Below are 20,288 nucleotides of genomic sequence, written 5' to 3' on the forward strand. Positions count from 1 at the left end.
AATAGTTAGGTAGCATTCTTTAAAATGTAACTTCACGGGTATTTGAGCTTACAAGCACCTAATTATTTGTCCCTTTTTTTATTCTCAAAATTTTATATTTTTTTGATGTCATTTTGTACCAACTAATTTAATAATTAGTTAATTAGTTTTCAGCTTTTAACTTTTAACTAACTTATATGCTAGTTTTGTAAAAAAAAAAAAAAAACTCTTTGATCTCACTGATGCTTTGACCTTGTCTTCCAAAATTATAAGAAACTCTTGGTCCAAGTCCAAGGTAATAAATGTGTACCCAAAACAAATTCCAAGGAAGTAAATAATTGAACATTTTAGTCATGATTGCTCTATTTTTACGCGGGATATGTCGTTAATTCAATTTTGACACTCAAACTAGCGTGTCTGGATTATATGCTTGCTCTATTACTATTTGCATTTTAAATAACCAATCAATTAAAATATCACATTGAAGTAAGGTGGGAAATGGAAAAAAGACAAATAGCATTAACAAATTTTTGTAGTGCTTAAGATGTAAGAAGGAAAAATAAAAAACAAAATAAGGCAAGTTGAGATCAATGTTAACACAATCACAGAATGTTTCAGTGCAAAACCAATACAGGCTTCATTCATTTTCAACAATATTACAAAATTTGCATTACAAAATTAACATTCAACGAATCAGATTCTGTACATTTGAAAGTAAACATTACCAAAGCCGTTTTTTTTGCAGCTTCGGTAGATCTCTATCATACAACATTATAATCTTCTTCAAGGGATTTATAACAAAGATTCAACTATCATATGCTCTTGAATTTCATATGCTTTCTTTTAAAAACCTTTAAAACAAAAATAAAAATGTTCTATTAGACATTAATTCACCTGGGTCCTGAGAGTTCCATGGCTTGGACTAACAACAAAGAGTCATCAGTGAGATCAGAATACCTATCTGATGAAGAGGACTCTTGTGGTTTGCACTTTGTTGTGTCAACTCTTTGAGAAGCTTCCCATTTTTCTGCTAGTCCATCACCTTCAAGCATGCGTACCACTTCAGACATTTTTGGTCTATGGCCGGGAAGATATTGAGTACACAAGAGAGCCACTTGAACCATTTCCTCAAGCTCAATTCTGTCATAGTTGTTCTTGAGATCCTTGTCTACTAGCATATCAAGCTTTTTCTCCTGATGAATTTTCTTTACCTGAATAATGTCAATAATATGAGGACTTAGTGACTTAGACTTACCATTTGGTTTGAGATAAAGGGTAAGAGTTTTGGTGAATTAAGGGAAACAAACTCACCCAATCAAGCATGGCTCCTTTGTTGTTAGCTGATTTTCCAAACTCTAGAGCCCTTTGGCCTGTGATCAATTCAAGGAGGAGAATGCCAAATCCAAAAACATCAGTCTTCTCAGAGGATTGTCCTGTGGATAAGTACTCTGGGGCAATATGCCCCACAGTGCCCCTCACTGCAGTTGTGACATGTGAATCTTGGTGATCCAAAAGCTTTGCCAACCCAAAATCTCCAACTACAGCTTCATAATAGTCATCAAGCAATATGTTGGCAGCTTTCACATCCCTATGGATTATCTTTGGATCACACTGCTCATGAAGGTAAAGTAGTCCTCTTCCTGCTCCTAAAGCAATGTGCTTCCTTGTGCCCCAGTCCAGCACTGGCTTACCTGATAATCACCAAATTGGTATTAGAATCAAATCACCGTAGGTGCAATTTGTCTTGAGAAAATGTTTTCTATTTTTATTTCACAAATAATATTAAAAAATGTCGCATTGGGTATATTTTTGAATATTTGTTACATGGAAAACACTATTTGAACACATAAGGGTGACATTTTCAATATTCTTTATGAGAAGTGAAAATACATCTCTCAAACTTTGATCTTTAAATGAGTTGAATGGTGTTGTGAGATCCATGTACCTGATCTCACATAGTAGGATAAAACTTTGTTGTTGATGTTAATGAAAAGTTAAAACATAATATGTTTTCCAAAATAACACTAAGCGCATGTTTGGATTTTTGGTCCAAACCTAGGTTTGGGCCAACCTCCATTTTCAAGAAGCATCCAAATCCTTCCTTTTGTAAAACAGAGCTTGTGGACCATTAGATTTACCTTGAAATTTGTGCATGGCATTTTGAACTGACATCCAAACATACCTTAAATAAGGTAGGCTAAATTTGAGTATGAAACTTTAAAAATGATCTTACCCTTGAGACGGGAAGCAACACTGCCATTGGACATGTATGGATAAACCAAGAGCCTTTCCGTTGGTGTCATGCAAAATCCATACAGTCTGAGGAGGTTTCGGTGCACTGCTAGGCTGATCATTTCAACTTCGGTCTGAAATTGAATCTCTCCTCCAATGGCATTACCATCTTTAAGCCTCTTGACAGCCACAAGAGTGCCATCAGGGAAAACTCCTTTGTAGACATTTCCAAAACCACCCTTTCCCAGTATGTTTTTGCTGCTGAAGTTGTTAGTAGCAATCTGGAGTTCTCTGAATTGGAACCTCTTCAAGTTTCCAAGGTAGACTTCTTCATGGTGCCGGTCTGAAACAGTTAAGAATATGGCATAACTTTGAGGAACTATACCATACTTGAACCAAAATTGTTAACCTTTGTTGCACATGAACATTCTTGTATAATTATGTATATTTGATCTCAAGTTAAAGGTTTGTTAATTGGAAAGTACCTTTAACATCAAAGAATGCTTGTTGATTGTGTTTGTGCCTCCACCAAAGAACAAGTCCAAAACCAAGAACTATGAGGCAGAGACATCCCAAACTCAAGCCAAAGGCAATTGCCATTTTATGAGTTTTTGGTCTGCCTGATTGTAAAGCATCTAGGGAAGCAAAGACATTGCTGTCAGCATCAAAACAATGACTATGCAGTATGTATCAGAGTACACTAGTACATGGGAAAATGACACAAGGCATGAATGAGAAACCAATTTTTAAAAAAAGAAAAGAAAAAAGAGCAACACTGACAAGATCTTACCTTCAGTGTTGTTTAAGTTCATGGACATAGGCATCAATGTCATCCCATGGCAGTTTGGCTCTTTTCCCGTGGCACAAACAAGGGGGTTTCCAATAATGCTGAAACAATAAAAAAGGAATGGGAATAAGAATAATCCTTCAGTTAGTACCCAATTTTCAGTTTTCCAGTCAAGCAGAAATGCACATACACCACTGAGAGAGACAGAGAATTACCTGAATGATTTGGCTAAAATTCTAGGCACCGGACCACTAAGATTGTTGTATGACAAATCACTGAATTATAATCACAAAACAAGAAATATCTTTAGGAATACTAAAACTGGAAAAATATAAACTGGAATAAAGCATAAGACACAATTATACAAAAGAAGAGTTCATGCGTATTACAGAAAATTAAGCTGAGTCATGTTAGCCAGTGACTCTGGGCATTCACCAACAAGACTGTTATTATTGAATCTCCTGAAACATTTTTAGTAACTTCTTAGCATTAGACATCACAACAGATTGATACTGAAAATTGCTTCAGCTCAAGACTCCAAATCTTAGCTCATATATGCTTACAGGTACTGGAGGCTTCTTAGGTGACCAAGAGAGGGAGGAATCCCCCCACTGAAGAAGTTGTTAGAGAGATCAAGCGTTTGAAGCCTTGAAAGTTTGCCTAACTCTGAAGGGATTGGTCCACTTATGTTGTTATTCTGTAGCAGCCTGAAAAGTAGTCCAAAACACCCTTCTTAGTGAACAAAGAAGCATCCATCTTGAGCGTGGTAAATTAAATTGCATAGAGCTTTGCAATTACTTACACAATCTGAAGGTTGGTTAAGTTGCCTATGCTTGGAGATAGAGTACCAGATAAACTTTGACTTGGAGTGCCCCTGCACCAAAACAACACAACACAAGTTTCAACCAAAGCTTGAAGCAATTTGTACCACAAACTGGTACACCTGCTGAGTGTTTAATGACCAAGTTTAATTAGAAGAATGAAGGAAGACTTACAGTCCAATGACCAAGTTTTCAGAAGAACAAGTGACCATAGTCCAGCTACATGGATCAACTGCATCCCCATCCCAATTATCTAGAACACCATGTGGATCCTCTAAAGAATCTTTTATGCCCATTAAGGCTTGCACTGCAATAAGAATGAGACCAAATTCAAAACTCTTGAAAAGATATGAAGCTAAAGAATAAACAAAATTTCAAGTTTACCTTCAAAGTTCACTCCCTTAGGAGAAAGCAAAGCATTTGCTGAGCTCAACAACAAGAAGAATGTGAAACTGAGAAGAGCTATTCCTCTTTGAGTCCCCATTCAACTGAACTTTTCCAAGAACAAGATGCAAGTACACTTCACTTGAGGCTTCTAACTTCAAGTGTAACCAACAAAGATGTTAATATGGAACGTTAACAGTCCTCAAATGGGTGTTCGTTCATCACTGTGGTGTTCAAAATAAGAAAAGAAACTCACTTCCTTCTTTCCATGCTAGAGTCTCATTCACCGAAAAATCTTGTGTCAGACCAAGGGGGAGAAAAAAGACATGTTTTTGAACAGCATAAAGGGAACTAGCATGCCTGTCACTGAGTCAGGAAGTTGTAAACAAAATATTATATATAATGGCCTTAATCTTAGAACACAACGGATGAATAATAAACCATATGAAGGTAAAAAAAAATCAATGGCATATGCGGCAGGGAGAGAATGGGAAATTCAATTTGAGTGTGGCTTAATCATGCACATGCACATAAAGCATAAAGAAGTTTTCATGAAACTATATTTGCATCAGCAAAGTAGTATATAAAGCAAAAAAAAAAATGAAAAAAGAAAAAATAAAAGTACTGGCGCATGAGAGATATTATTAGAATTTTTTTAATGAATATTATGTAGACACATTTAGAATAAAAGAAAAATGCCGTAGTGCTTCTATTTCCTTTTTGGGTGCAAAGAACCAAAATCCTACGTGTCAATAGTAGTACTGGTACAACTGTAGAAGAGTATTTTCTTTATAATTTGTTGAATTAGCAAAAGCTTGACATGAGTTAATATAATTTAAGTATGAAAGGGTTATGCTTGCGTGGAGAATCCAAAACTCTCGAGTTTGGCCATTTAGTAAAGTCCTAAAGTTAATTTTTATAATATTAAGGTATTGAGAATGTGAGAATCTCGAGGACATTGGGTGTTCTGGGGGCTCAAGATTGATGATGGATTTGGTGACCCACTATAGATGAACCATGAAAATCTATGTTAGCTTATATAAATAAATTAATAATAATAATAATAATATAAGATAAGTTGATATCTTTTGTGCTGTAAATGTTGGGTGATGGCATGGGGTGTGTGCTTTTTAGATTCCATAAACCACTATGAGCTAACGATCACACTTGGGTCTCTTTGGTCTATTCCCACAGCAGACAGTCATTACCCTAAAATTGTTCAAAAAGAGTAAAACTTTGAAAAGCAAAAGCTGCCAGTGCCATTCCCCTCTCTCTTTCTGTGACCCACACCATCTTCTTTATGCAAATTATATACGTTTCTTTCTTTCTTTCTTTTTCTTATGTGTTTATTATATTGTAGTGTGAACATTTAGTAGTTTAACACTAACACTACTATAGTACTAATACTATTGTCCTATATTCTAACTCAACAAACAAAAGCGCGTGCTCCATTATATATATTGCTTTGCTTTGATTCTTGTAGTTGTTACCAAGAAAAAACAACCTTTTACATGCAAGAGAAAGATCATTTATCAAGGAGTACGCTTGTGTTACTGTTGAGGTTAACTTTAGATCTTTGGGAAATTTCTTTAAAATGATGCGGATTCTTTGCATTTTCAAAAGAATTGTGTGCAATTCCACGTCCAAATTTAAAACATTATGTTTCTTCTTGATTTTTTTATTGTTTAATAAAACGTTTTAAAGACTGGGGTTTCAAGGATCCTTGTCTTTTCTATTAAATGGATTAAACCAGCATGGAGATATATGTTTTAAATTGTTGAGAAGATTTTAATGGAGAAGTTTAAAAGTTACATTTTTATGTGTTATTCTTTTATAAGATACTATTATCTCTTATTGATTTATTATGATATTTGTCAATACTCAATACCCACTTATATAAAACATGTGATAAAATATCAATCATTAATTTTTAAGAATATCAATACTTTTAAGAAAAAAAAATATTGAATGATATATTTTTTTATGCAAATAAGATTAAAAAGATTATCTAGAATTTCAATATTTTTTTTTAATCTACAATCTAATAGCCTTAAATTATCAATTGGAGTGAGATATAACAGAAGAGACTAATTTCCTATAACTTAACAAATCAAGATTCAAATTTTTACAGAAAGAAACTTTCATTATTATTGTCCGACCTTATCTCTCGAACATTATCATTTATGACGGAAGATACACATGAGAAAAAAAACCCTAGAATTTAATAGCCTTATATTTCATTTAAATATTAACTTTATAAGTTTTCCTCCATTTGCAAATTTAAGTTATTATGAAATAAAAAATATTCTATATTTTAATTTTGTTGTCTGTACAATTTATAATATTTTCATTAGAAAACTACTTACCCTTACTTCACAAAGCAATTGCAATAAGAATGTGCGTTCATATATTACCTCTGCAATTAACCAAAAGATATTTCTCTCAATTATCTCAAATTACTTTGTTTTTATCTTTATTTGTATATTTCATTTTTTAATTATTTATCTCTTTCAATCTATTTTTTTTCTCTAAATTAAATTTCAAAAAAAATTCTTAAAGAAATTTTTAATGATTAAAAATAACTCCTTCGCATATTTTGTTTTGATTTTTTTTCTAGTGAACTTTATTCTAAACAGTGGACCTGAATCCAAAATTTAAAGATAACTCGTGCATATACAACCTATTACATAAGTCAAACATTCACTAATAATATAAATGATGCTTTTGAAAGTAGTAATTAAGTTTTGCAAATAATTAAAAACCAATAATTTAAAAATAATAATAATAATAATAATAATAATAATAATAATAAGATTAAGATTGATAACTTTTGTAATAATTAATTTGAAATTCATATATTTAGAGGACTTTCTAATTATTTAAGAGTGTAAGTTTTTTTTTTTTTTTACATTATCAAGATATGAAAGTTAAATTCTAATTATATTGCCTTAGATCACATTTAGGGTGGTGTCAAGTTTCCAATTTTTGTTTTTAAACTTAAATTTAAAAACAAAACTTGTTTAGATAAAAAGAGAGTAAAAAATCATTTTAAATCACTTTTGAGAAGAAAAAAAGTTTTCTAATTATAGTTTTAAGTTTTCAGAATTTGTCTGTCTTTTTTGAAAATTTTCTTTCCCTTTTCATCATGTCTTCCCCACCTTTCATTCAATTTTCACTAAAAGTAACAAAATAAGACAAGCTAATTGATTCGATACAAACCTATTTGATTTTAGCAGAATTTGATCATGCCTTAATCTAGTCTTAGTTGGCAAAAATGCACAAAACTTATAAAAATCAGTTTTTCAATGATCTTGGGATTCATTCTAGAAGCTAAATTGAATTTGACCCTTTTGACTTGTCTCGATATAGCTATCGTCTCAAATTGAGCTGATGTGCATCAGGTCTGTTATCATTATACCTCTTGTTTTCACCTCTACCACCGTAGAATATGTTTGGATAGAGAATTTTAATTGAGGAAAGTAATTTATCAGAGAATTTAAATTTCTGTAATCTAAAATTCATTGTTTGAATGTTTTTTTGTGAATAATTTAAAATTTTAGAATTTTAAAACAAAATTTTAAACAATTAAAAATTTGAAATTTTAATTTCCTTCTAAAAGGTGAGAAATTGAAATTATCTTCTTATAGTCTTCTTCAAGAAACACCGTTTGAGATTGTGGACTATCGATTAGATCTGAGCATAGAGGAACACGTATAACTAGCACACCAATCATATCTTTTCTTTTTTTTCATTCATTTTTTTCACCATCATAATTTTAACTTTTTTTATCCAAACACAAAATTTTAAAAATAAAAAAAATTTCAATTGAAGTATTTAAAATTTCTCAAAATTTTAAATTCCTCCATCCAAACACACTCTTAGTGAATTTAACTCCCCTTCCCAACATTCCACCACTTGCATATAGAGCTAGCAGACCCACTAGCTAGTCCTACTTAGTCTACTTGATAAACTGTAGGGTTTGAGATTTAAATTTTCAAAATTAAATCTGAACCTTTTTAGTTCATAATATGTGTTAGCCCAGAGAAAAAAGATTTTCACTGGGTTTGGGATTATTTTGCCTAACTTGTTATAACTCGTAACTTGCATCAAATTCAAGTATTCAACCATTACTTACTCAATTTTATTTTTTTTGGTGAATCCACCATTACTTACATGAACAACTTTACATAATTTTCTTGATTTTTTTCAATATAAAATTGATAATAAACTTTTAAAACTAAGGAAAAAATAACCCCTAAAACTATATACACGCTAAAAGCTTAAAATCACTAGTTTTATGTATAATAAAAATACATCGTCCATAAATTCCGGGCAACATACATGCCTCATAATTGAAGAATATGTAATAAATAAACTCGACTTACGTTTCTATATATATATTAAACCGACCAATATCAATATTACATTTTTCTTATAGAGTTTTAAATCGAATGTGACATATTTGCGCATCACAAGTCCCACAATAGATTCGTTGCAGACTAGATGCGGATATATTCTACATAAATATTAAGCAGAAAATTCGGGTGGAAGACACGTCATCTAGATTTGTTAAAGACTAGATCATAATACATATATTGCGCATGGTAGTTTACTAATAAGATAATTTTAATGGGTGAATCGCCATTGATCCTGATATGGCAAAGACTAGATGATAATATATTAGCATTAATTAATAGCTTACTAATAAGATAATTTCCATAGGTGGCACGCCATCTATCCAGTAATCAGAATGTTTGCCACTGGAGTGAAAGATTATGATATGACAAAAAAGTCGCGTTGTATACATGTTTATATATAAATATTAATTGTATCTATAATGAATTGGATGATAGTAATGTATTTGGATGTGTATATGGTTTATATCAAGGGGGATGTGACACACTGCCAATGGTGCTCTCAAACGAAGAATTAATGTTAGGCTATATATAGCTTCGTGAATTGGAGTCTACCTATAAGAGTGGTCGATCAATGAATCTTTCTCCCAAGAGAAAAGTTTTGATATGGTAGATATGTTATATACTTGCATTGATGAACCTTCTGTTATATAGAGATCAATAAGTGTAACGACAAGAAGTAACAATTATTGATCAATGAAACCTACACAAATATCTCAAATTCTCAAACCTTAGTTCTGTTTTTACTATCATGAAATTGTATGTGTTAGGAAAGCCAGCAGAATTAAGAATATAAATATGCTTTAAATTGCATGAACTCTGACTCGTGCACACCACGAGAGGCACGCTCAACATGCGTAAATTCCAATTACTGAAAAATTTCTCCAACATCTTCACCAAGTTGCCCTTGAAGCTATGCTTTACATGTTCTAGCAAAGTCTAAATCCCACTTAGTGTCGTATTTGCCAGGAATATTTTAGTTAGACTTCATTTGTCCTACTGGAAAATCATACTATATATTTAGTGTGGCAAATTATTTATTGATCTATAAAAATAAATGTATACCATATTAAATTCAACCGTTATATATATTTGATGTGATAATCTAAAATTTAAAATATAATTGAATTTAGTAAAATATTATTATTTACTTTGAGTTAATAAATTATTTTTAACATATTACACACACAAAAAAAATCATGAGGGATCATAACTATCAAAACACATAAATCAATTAATATGGTCAGTTTAACTATTGATATATTGATATCAAGTTCAATTCTTGGATATACAACAACTAAATATTTAAAGAAAAAATTTATCTCTTATAATCGTCCTAAAAATTAAGATAAGTAAAGAGAATTATTTTTAGTGAAGGATACATATTAGGCGGAAATTACAAAAAAATGTTCAAAACCAATATTATCAATCTTATGTTTTTCTTACTGCAAACCAATACCAATCATAGAAAGGCATATACAAGAATGGCATCGCAGATTAATGATTTATTAGGTATTAGTCTCATCAAGTGTATTATATAATAATTTTTACCATCATGCATGCATATGTCAGATTGATGTCACAAACAATCAGCAAATTTTGTGTAAATAGTACAATTTGAAATACATGCAGGGATATGATGATGATGATCAAAATGTTGAATTCATATTTCCAATAAAGAGTTCATACATATGGTGTCATTAATTAAGCTTATACTCATCTCGATCACGGTTTGCAGGGTGCATTTCAATATAGTTATGGGTGTGGAAAAACTACGTACGATGCAGTCAATTACTAACCAGCATGCTTGATTAAAAATTGAAATAATCGACCCGCATGCATGATATCCCTGATTTCACAAAAAGACAGCTAAATATAAAAATAATAATAAGAAGAAGAAGAAATAGTGTTACATGCAGATAAGGCCTATCTGTATGGTGGATGTTGAGGGCATTGGCCAATTATATAACGCAATAAAGAAAATAAAATTGACCCAACATAAGAAAAGAACACAACACTTAAATAATATAAAATGACAAAAATATCCACGAATTAAGGACCAATGCAAAGTGATAACAGCTAGGATGATATTGTCCTTTGTTCACAAATCGCAACTACAGGGAATAATGGCCCTCTCATATCTTAGGACCATATATGTGTAACCTTTGATCAAGTTTAAGTTAACTCTCCATTCGTCTGCATTTTCTCTGTCTTTTCTACTAGTTTTGTCTTTGGCTACAGATATCACCCTGTGGTGACAATGCAGTCACGGACATCCAAACATGACAAACAATCAAAGTATGCCAAGTGTACGTCTTGCTTGGACTTAAGACAGTGGCCTCTTCTAATGAGAAAACTTCTTTACATTAAATTGGACAAGGATGTTACCAGCTGGTTGGTCTAATGCAATGGTAAAGCTTCTTGAAATTAATTTGCACGAGGCCATTACATGGTTGGTAAGAGGTATATTGCAAATGTTATGTATATAAAAGTATTATTATAAGGGATTTTTTCCTTAATTATATATATATATATATATATATATATATATATATATATATATATATATATATATATATAATATGTATCTTCCATGAAGATAATTCATATCCAATCATATAAAATTATTGTAAATAACAAAATTTTCTTTCAAATTATTCAACTGCATATTTATGACTCAAATTTAAAATTAAGCTCAAATAACTCATATAAGTTGAGTCATATGCGCTTCATAGTAAAAATTTATTTATTTTTCCTTTAAAATAAGTATATATATTAATTACAAGTTGTAATTATATTTATTAAATGATATAAAAATAAGTATATTTTACTTGTTTATTTTTAAAATAAATTCATTCAAGGTTTTTTTTTAAATTTTTTTCTCTATATGAGAATGCATATATCCGTGCTTAGACCTTTTTACTTTTCTCCCTACTAATTTTCTCAGAGTGAGGCAAATATTAGTTATTTGTAAGTGTTCTTTAAATTCATATGTTTTTCTTATCTTGAACCGAGGTATAATCTTTCCCTTAAAAATTTTGAAACAAAAAAGATCATTTTTCATTTGAAAGGATGCATGCATTTGATTGGAGAGATGACGTTGCCACTGACTAAACAAGATTTGTTACCATTTGTGTGAAAATTAGGCTATGTATGTTCCACCCCTTTATCATGGTACCCTTGAATAGCTTAGATCCCGATCAGAATTAGTGCACTGCAGGTTTAGCTAGTAGTGAAGTACCTATAAATTTTAGGTATGTTGGTTTGTAACTTTGTGTAAATGAATATAATATAAAAGATACACAGCACAAACATGAAAACCAAATGAGGTAAAACTGTTTTGATCATTTCCAACCCATTTTTATGTTATACAATAGTTGTCAAAGTTTAATTTTTAAAAACAATTTATAATTTATAACAAAGTATTTTTCTGTTTAAGCCTAAAAATGAAATGAACATATAAATTAAGTTGGTTAAACCTTTTATTCATCTAGATAGAATATAAGCTTAATATATTATTCGTTTTATCTCCACTCTCTTGGGACACTTGAAAAACTGAATAAATTTGTGAATATAATTTTTACACTTGATTAAGTTTACAGAACATTGAGTTGGGGAGATTAGAAAAAAAGTGCTATATTTGCATCAAGTTCTTGTTGTCTGAAGTTGATTTCTTTTGAAAAACTTCTAGTACTCACTCATGGTCACGTGATACTAATTTGACAGTGTTGTTCAGTTAGAAGACAATGCAGAACATCCAAGCTCAAGTTCAGATTTATTGGACCCTATCTGTTTAGACCGAATTTCAAAACCCATTCTGAGAGTCTTTACACTCCTCTCATTGTAGGTACTTGCAATTGCATCACAAACACCACCTCTAGTACTAATTAATTGCCCTTTTCTGATCCCTTCAAATTAATGCCTTCCCACCTTTCTCTTTTCTATAATCTTCTTTGCTTCTTCTCATTCATTTGATTGAAGCTGTTTCCATCATGAAAATGGACCACTTCCTCATCGACTAATGATGCTGCCAAAGTGGATCTAATGGCATGATCACACAATGTCCATTTTAGAGTATTGAAAATGTCTACATTCCCATTGTACTTGTACACATGGTCTTTTGGTTCCACATACATCTAATATACAGTAATAAAATGGTAAACTGTGTATATTCTTCATTGAAATGTATGTTGGATAAATTACACACCTTATTCCTGTAGTTTATTTTTTAAAAAAAAAATATTGAACTTTTATGCTACTCAGCCTTCCTCAACTTATTTGTCAGTTCCTTTTAAAAAAACTTTAATGTCAGTTTAAAACATTAATTTATCAATTAAATCTAATGGTAATTTAGCATATATATATTTTTTTTCAATTTACCCCAAACTTCATTTTTAGGTTAATAATGTGTAAATGACTAATGAGTTTGTGACTAAAATAGTATTAAATTTAGATTTTTCTTAAGAATAATTTTAGATTTAAGCTTGTAAATAGAAAAAAAAATGTGATTAAAATGGGAAGCACCATTTTAAAGTTGATGAACCAAATTTTTCAAAAAAATTAATTATTGACAATGAAAAATATCGTCTACGGCTTAATTTACTGTCTTTCCGATGGGAAAAAGAAAGAGTTTTGTTCAAACTTTAATTTTCATTTTAAAAGCATATATACACTGGTGTCTCTTTAGTATATTAAAAATCATTGTAAGTGACTGTTGTATGCAGAGATTTGTCTTCTAAAACATGTTGACGGGTATATTATCCATTCTGTATAACTATATACCATGTATTGGTAAACTTTTGGGAAACAAAATGATTACAATCATGATTGACGATTTTTCAGTCTGTTGGTTTTAAAAATAAGTTATCCATAGTTCCAGTATTTCTAAATCTTTATCAAAGTAAAATATAATTTTCTAATCTAAAGATTTGTTTTTTGAAGATAACGTATAGAAATTAAAGGTAATTCATAGAGATAATTTAGAAGGCACAAAAACCTTTCTGCGGCACATGGGCATCATTTCTTTGCCCACCATTATTGAGCTTCGGCTCCTTTAAGACTTGAATCAGAACTTTTTGACAAGGTGATATACTGTTATCTATGACCCTAATCAAGGGCATTTGAGAGCATGTGAATAATTTACTTCTTTTACTCTTATATTTTTTTCCTAACTAATTTATCTTCCTTTTCTATGTTGGCATTGCAGGTGGCTACATGATTTGATACACTAATGTCAGGTTCAAAAGTCAACCATGTTTCTCATTATCCCTGTATGAAGATCATTAGGGATGTCTGGAAGCCATTGATAACGTAACAACTCAAATAAGTGATACAAATCCATAGCATTGTGTAATAATTTTTTTAAAACACTATCAGCCCTCAATTTGTTTAGTAGCATATAGCTATTGCAATTTGGTTATTTCAATTGATATATAATATTGAGTGTGGTTGAGTAAAAATAATTTAATTAAACGTTTCATTAATAATTTTTTATTATATGAGTGTTGACATCATAAATTTAATAATAAAAATAATTTATTGAAGTTATAAGTCATTTTTATAAGCTTAAATAAGTTCCGTTGAAATTTTTGCACTATCAAGATGGACAGCCCAATTGTTGAAGTAACTAAGTAGGAATTTTGCATTAAATTTTTTCCTATGACAGTCTATAATATATTTTTCATTGTTGATTCAGCAAAAAAAATAAAAAAAAGATTGTTCATTGTTGTACAACCTTGAAATTAATATAATGTATAAATAAAGTGTAGGTCCATTGAATCCCTGTTATAGTTGATTTTATCACCCCCAAGTGTTAATTAATTGAGTAACTGCGGAGAGAAGAAACAAGAGAGCTAAAAACAGAGAAAATTGCCATTATTTTGTGGTTGAAGAGCAGGGAAAATGTGACAAAGGGAGTCTTTGACAGGAAAGTAAAAGTGATTCATATGTCCCCAAGATGAAAGACAGTGATGGAGCTAACATGGTTAGGGGAAGGTTGATTGTGGGAACAACTTGTCCTATTTTCTACTTTTGCTTTTTCCGCTCTCTACTACAAAGTGTCCCATTTTCTTCTTACTTTGTGAGAATGATGTTTTAACATCTTGAAAAGATTGCAAAAACTAATAACCCCACTTTATATTATACCTGTGCACTCCCCCCACAATAATTCACTCTTTGGTCCTTTGCATTATTCATCTTTCACTTCTTACCACATCCAAACAATGATTTTCTCTCCCTTATCCAAATTCACCTTTTTCTTTTTTGCCCCCCTTTGTAAAATAAAGAAAAAAACATCGCCGTCCAAATGTTGATCAGCATAAACATTTTAAGGCCTGCTTAGTGAGTTCTAATCATTTTTACAAGAATAATAACTAACACATTACCAAGAGTTGGAACTATAAGAAGGGGTTCATTTCTCATAACGTGTTGAACTATAGTTTGAATTATGGTTGGGAGAGATATCCCAACATGTCTCGAACAAAATTGTTTGTAACAGAAAACACTTACCAGTGAGGAAAATAAAATAAAACTAGGGCATTTGTAGCCTTAGCTTTTTCAAATAAAGACTATGCTATTGTGACTTGGTAAGAGTGTCAAAAGACACATATTCATTGCCTATAGAATCATATTGTATTGTAGTAAAGCAGTTATACAAGAAGCCGTTATCTATAATTATATATGAAGCAATTAAAGTTCTAAAATGCTTTCCACCCACAAAGAAAACTCAAAACCTTTGGTCTCAGGCGACAAGGTTTGAATAGAGATATGATTAAAATTATTACATGAATTCCATTCCAGCAGCACTGCACAAAAGTTGTTAGTGGTCATCTAATCCTAAATCTAGCAGCACGGGTGACATGAATAGAAGGTAATAAATTGACTTTTCTAAATCCAATTAAAGACTGAATGTAATTTTCAGTTATTACAAGAGACTTAACTAGATAAGGTAGCCAAAACCTTGAGTCACATGTATGTACTGTCATTTAGAGTCACATGAAAGTAATATATATTGCCCATTATGTTATTCATAATGTACATTATTAATTAGTTTTTGGTAACATAAACCATCAGTTATCAGTAGTCATGTCAATTGCACCATAGAGTGAACCAAATCTAAAAAGGGGCACTGATAATTGATTAGTTAGCCTTTAGCTGAAATTGAGCCTAACCGTTATTAATATCATTAGTTCAGTTCAATTTATGATGCACGCATTCTTTCTTCTCAGGTTTGGTCCCATTTTGGCTTTGAACTGATGCGCATTAGATTTGGGGGAAGCAATAGCTACTAATCATCACGAGATGATGGTATTTTTTGTCACATTATGTGTAAGAATATAATTGTCTTTTGTTTCTTTTCTATGGTTCTGTAAGTCTTCCCAAAGGACTAAAGGTGCCACTGCACAAAGCTCCAAGAAACATTTCCACTTGGAAAATACCTTCAAAGAAGCACTTGATGCCAAGGTAAATAATTTTGAGGAATAAAAAAATATAAAATGTAATAAGACAGCATTGTGCTGCTTCTTTGGTCACATTCAACTCTTCAGTCATCACGCTTTGTTTGTTGATAAGTCTCATTCAACTTCTTTGGCTATCAGACTGGCAACGCTGTCACGGATTGAGAAATGAAAATGATGTTATGTTTAGCCAAACAATCCAGAAGAATGAGGTATTTTTGAGCAAATGAAGAATATGTTACTTGAAGTATCATTTTCTATATGCTTCTCAAAACACAATAAACCACCTAATATTCATACATCTTCTGTGTGTCACTTAGTCAGGGGTGTGACACATCTTAAAATTGAAATCTCTAGTTGCATATTATTAGGCTAATGATGAGTGTGCAACTAGATGTTGTAATTTAAAGTGCAAAGGAACATACCAATTGTTTTGTCTTTCACTTTTTCGTACTTTCTTTTTGGCAAGCCCTGGCACAATGGTAAAATTATGCCTTGGTGACCAGTTAGTCATGAGTTCAAATCTAAAAACAGTCTCTTTGCATAGACAAGGATAAGATTGTGTACAGTGACCATCTTCCGTACTTTTGCATAGCTAGGAGTCTTATGACACTAGGGTACGTAAGATTGATATCCTCTGGCCAACAACCAAAGGCTAATCAATCAATGTACTAAGATTCATTTAATGGACTAACCCATTTTCTATACTTCAAATCTTTAATTAGCTACAAAGTTACCTTGTGTGCAGAAAAGAAGATAGTGTTATAAGGCAAAGAGCATCAACAAGCCCTCATGGGATATATTGCAATGAATGAAGCAGCAAATGGGTAGCCAAATGGCATTCAAAGAGCAGATAAAGACCACACGCATGCTTGTTGCAAAGGCAAAATGGAAATAAAAGCGAAGTTTTAAAAATTCCTTCCCTCCCCATGACAGTCACTTTAGCAGTATCAAAGCATGCATGTATAGAACAACAAAAAGTATATGCATGCTTTGGTCCCCCCCACACACAAACCTTATCTTTCTCTTTCACTTCCTTGGAGGCTTTGATGCAGATAGGAACCAAAATGACCTCCGTGTCTCAAGCAGCATTGTTGTGATCTCCTTTAGGAGAACAAACCCCAACATTTTCATTGTCGACTCTAGAATCATAGTTATTATACACATCATAATAATACATTACAGAATGTTTCATAAGGAATGCATCAAAGTTTGAACTTAAAGAACATTGTTTAGAACTATCCCATAAGTCTTTATCAATATGATGACAAATAAATTAAATTTTGATTGAAAGTTAGGGAACTTCTTTCCAGCCACATTATTATTATTATTATTCCATTTGTTTGATTATTGTTACATTTTATTTTTTTATGTTAGGGGAGGGTGCAATGGCCAACCACATTATGCCTTTTATTTTTCTTTCTTGAGAAACATAAAAACACGGTTTCTGAGGCAATGTTGGAGGAAAGTTAAAAAACGAAAAAAAGTGTCACATTATAAACGTTAGTTTTAGACGCAGTGATTAATTGTACTATCTATATATCATACCGAGCCTCAATTTCTGCTAAAAGTATTGGCTACCATATAAAGGGAAGAGTCTTACTTTGCTTTCAAAGAAAGGAAGAATGTGGTTGTGGTTATAACTTAGAACATAGTTTAGGGCCATTGATTTTGGAACTACAAGAAACAGGGTGGTCCGTGGTTGGGAATAAAACAATTAACCACCGAGGAAAAGACACACATATTCACGTCTCTCTTAGTTGGCATTTGACAATAGCTTGTTGATATTTTCATTTTTCTTTTTAAGCTATTTTTTTTTTCTTAAAGGAAATATGGTTGGGGACATAAAAATGGAATTCATTTCGCTTTCTATATTTTTTTTTTTTTTTGTCTAGCTGATGTTCCTAATTAAAGTTCTCTCTTTTGCTTCGTCTAACAATTAATTATCTCTCAAATTCATCTTTCATTTAAGTTAAAAAAAACGCTTCTTGTTACATAAAAAGAAAAAAGTGGAATTGAATACTTCAAATATCGAGACGTGTGGATACACGACCGTGAGATGCCTTCAGTAAATAGGGCAACTATAAAAAAAATATTTATTTCTTAATTAAAAAGCTTATAAAAAAATTTGTTAGGAAATTCTTTATTAAAAATAATTTCTTATTATGTTTTCTTTGTCACCTTAAAGTTATAAATCTATCATCAAAATAATAATTGCTATTATTTGCTACAATCAATTTCTAATTTTATATTTAAACTTTTTTGACATTAATTTATATAACTTTTTATCCCCTCAAAAATATTAATTTTCTAATATTCAAGTTATCTTCATTCTTTCACCATTTTATTTCATTGTTAAAACTCCTATCTGTGTTTAGCTTTCTATTCTTTTGTTGTTAATTTGTCATCTTCCTCCTTAAATCAAATTTAGTATTCACCTTGTTCAATAAGGCTTGATTGTTATTGTAATCAACATTAGTATTTCATATTATTGTCCTATTGATTAGAAAAATTGAACTGGACCATAGAATTAATCAAGTGCATCATATAAGTATTGGAAGTTATGAAGAGTTGAGTGATTTTTTTTGTTAGTCGGAATTAAAGACAAACATGGGAGGATTTACAGTAAGATTTCCAATACATATATTACTCATAATAACTTCCAAAAAATAATACTCAATATTATTCACAATACTACAGCTTTTGCTATAGCTAAACGAAATTTCCAAAATTAAAATTACTAAAATTATATATTAAAATATATTAATTGAAAATGTTGGTAATCATAAAACATTGATAAATGATTTTACAACTCAAATTAAAAAAGAAAAATAAAATTTTATAAACTAAAAATCGACTCCACCTCAAATAGTTTCCACTTTAATGCAAATTGGCATATGATATGACCTTTCTATTACTTGTATGAGTTGTTTCAGTGTCATTCCATATCGGCAAATTCAATAAAAGGGAAAAATTCTTGCTTCCTCCTCAAGAATGTGCTTTTATGTACCCCGTCCCCAACGAGCCGGATTACATCCACCTGATTTTGAGGGATCTACCAATGGGGCCTATTTTTGTGAAGCCCAACATAAAACTTTAACATGAGGACCCGGGAAACCATCTCAATTATTGTAACTAGAATATACAAAAGCAATGGTTAGAAAAAGACATACCCAAAGGTATATTTAAAGTAATGTTCCTAAATCTTAAATAGAATATAAAACGCAAACATCATGAATGTTTTTTTATCAACCCTAATGACAGTTAATAGTTTCGGAGCTGGATGAAAATGAGAGGTAATTTAATTATTTGGTTAACGACTGGGTATCATAAGAAATAACTTTTCCCCTTAAAAGTATAAGCCGTCTTCTCCTGACTTGAGCAAGAATTCAGCCTCTCTTGTCCTCACATCCACCATTAAAATGAATTGGAAATTTTCATGTCGTCTATGATCACGTAACGTTACATAAACCAAATCCTCTTTGGCAATTTGGCATGAAGTTGCATTCATAAAATCCGCGATAGACGATAGTTAGAAGACAGGAATGTTGTCCAATAGTAAAGGCCCATTTGGAAGTTAACGCTAGATCGACCACTATCAAATATCTTGGGCAAAGTGTGGATTTAGAGGAACACGTCATAATTAGGAGTGTAAAGAATGGCCCAGGGCAAGAGAAAAAGGAATCAAGACAGCCCGGAATGAAATTCCATTAATATAACAACTCATAAGCACAGCATGGACATCAGTGATTTCAAAGGACGACGACGACATTGTAATTATTAGAAAATGATCCACAAACTATCGAGTAAAACACAAACAATTTCTATTGTCTTGGTTTAAACAGTACCATACTCTTGTCATCCTCGAATCCATATACGGTTGTGACTCCTCATGGACCAATGTGAATGGTCAAGAAACACAAAAACCAAGCTTAGCAACTACTCTTGATCTTGTTGCATTATCGTAATCCCGACTAGAAACATATTAGTATCATCCCACTATCCTATATGAAAAGGGTTCAGTCCAAGAACAAATGATGAAGCTTGCATAGTATATTAAAGGTGTTACTCTACTAATAATGTTGTTCAAACAACATTGAAGGAAACAAGTATGCCATACTGAAGAGCTGCATGTGCATTTGTGCAAAAAGAATGTGAGATAACACTGAACAGATCCGGAAGTAAATCTAATGCGGAAGGAATTGCAAGTTTGTTG

The 20,288-nt window shown here is 31.5% G+C and overlaps 1 protein-coding gene across 3 annotated transcripts; it reads right to left on the reverse strand.

Moving 5' to 3' along the window:
• Positions 1 to 591: 591 nt before the first annotated feature.
• Positions 592 to 4,687, reverse strand: LOC114396774 (protein NSP-INTERACTING KINASE 1-like). Of its 3 annotated transcripts, none has more exons than XM_028358928.1 (12): positions 4,460 to 4,687; positions 4,204 to 4,354; positions 3,994 to 4,126; positions 3,801 to 3,872; positions 3,562 to 3,705; positions 3,388 to 3,459; positions 3,214 to 3,273; positions 3,002 to 3,099; positions 2,697 to 2,846; positions 2,213 to 2,590; positions 1,291 to 1,670; positions 592 to 1,190 (listed from the first exon to the last, which is right to left on the reverse strand). In XM_028358928.1, the coding sequence occupies exons 2-12, from the start codon at positions 4,301 to 4,303 to the stop codon at positions 870 to 872; spliced, it is 1,908 nt and encodes a 635-aa protein (XP_028214729.1). In that variant the 5' UTR covers positions 4,304 to 4,354; positions 4,460 to 4,687; the 3' UTR covers positions 592 to 869. The 3 variants fall into 3 exon arrangements, with proteins under 3 accessions (XP_028214729.1, XP_028214728.1, XP_028214730.1); XM_028358927.1 differs by having other exon boundaries at positions 4,204 to 4,358; XM_028358929.1 differs by having other exon boundaries at positions 2,213 to 2,554; positions 4,204 to 4,674.
• Positions 4,688 to 20,288: the final 15,601 nt, after the last annotated feature.

The sequence above is a fragment of the Glycine soja genome, chromosome 18 (genome assembly GCF_004193775.1).
Source record: "Glycine soja cultivar W05 chromosome 18, ASM419377v2, whole genome shotgun sequence".
Taxonomy (NCBI): domain Eukaryota; kingdom Viridiplantae; phylum Streptophyta; class Magnoliopsida; order Fabales; family Fabaceae; genus Glycine; species Glycine soja.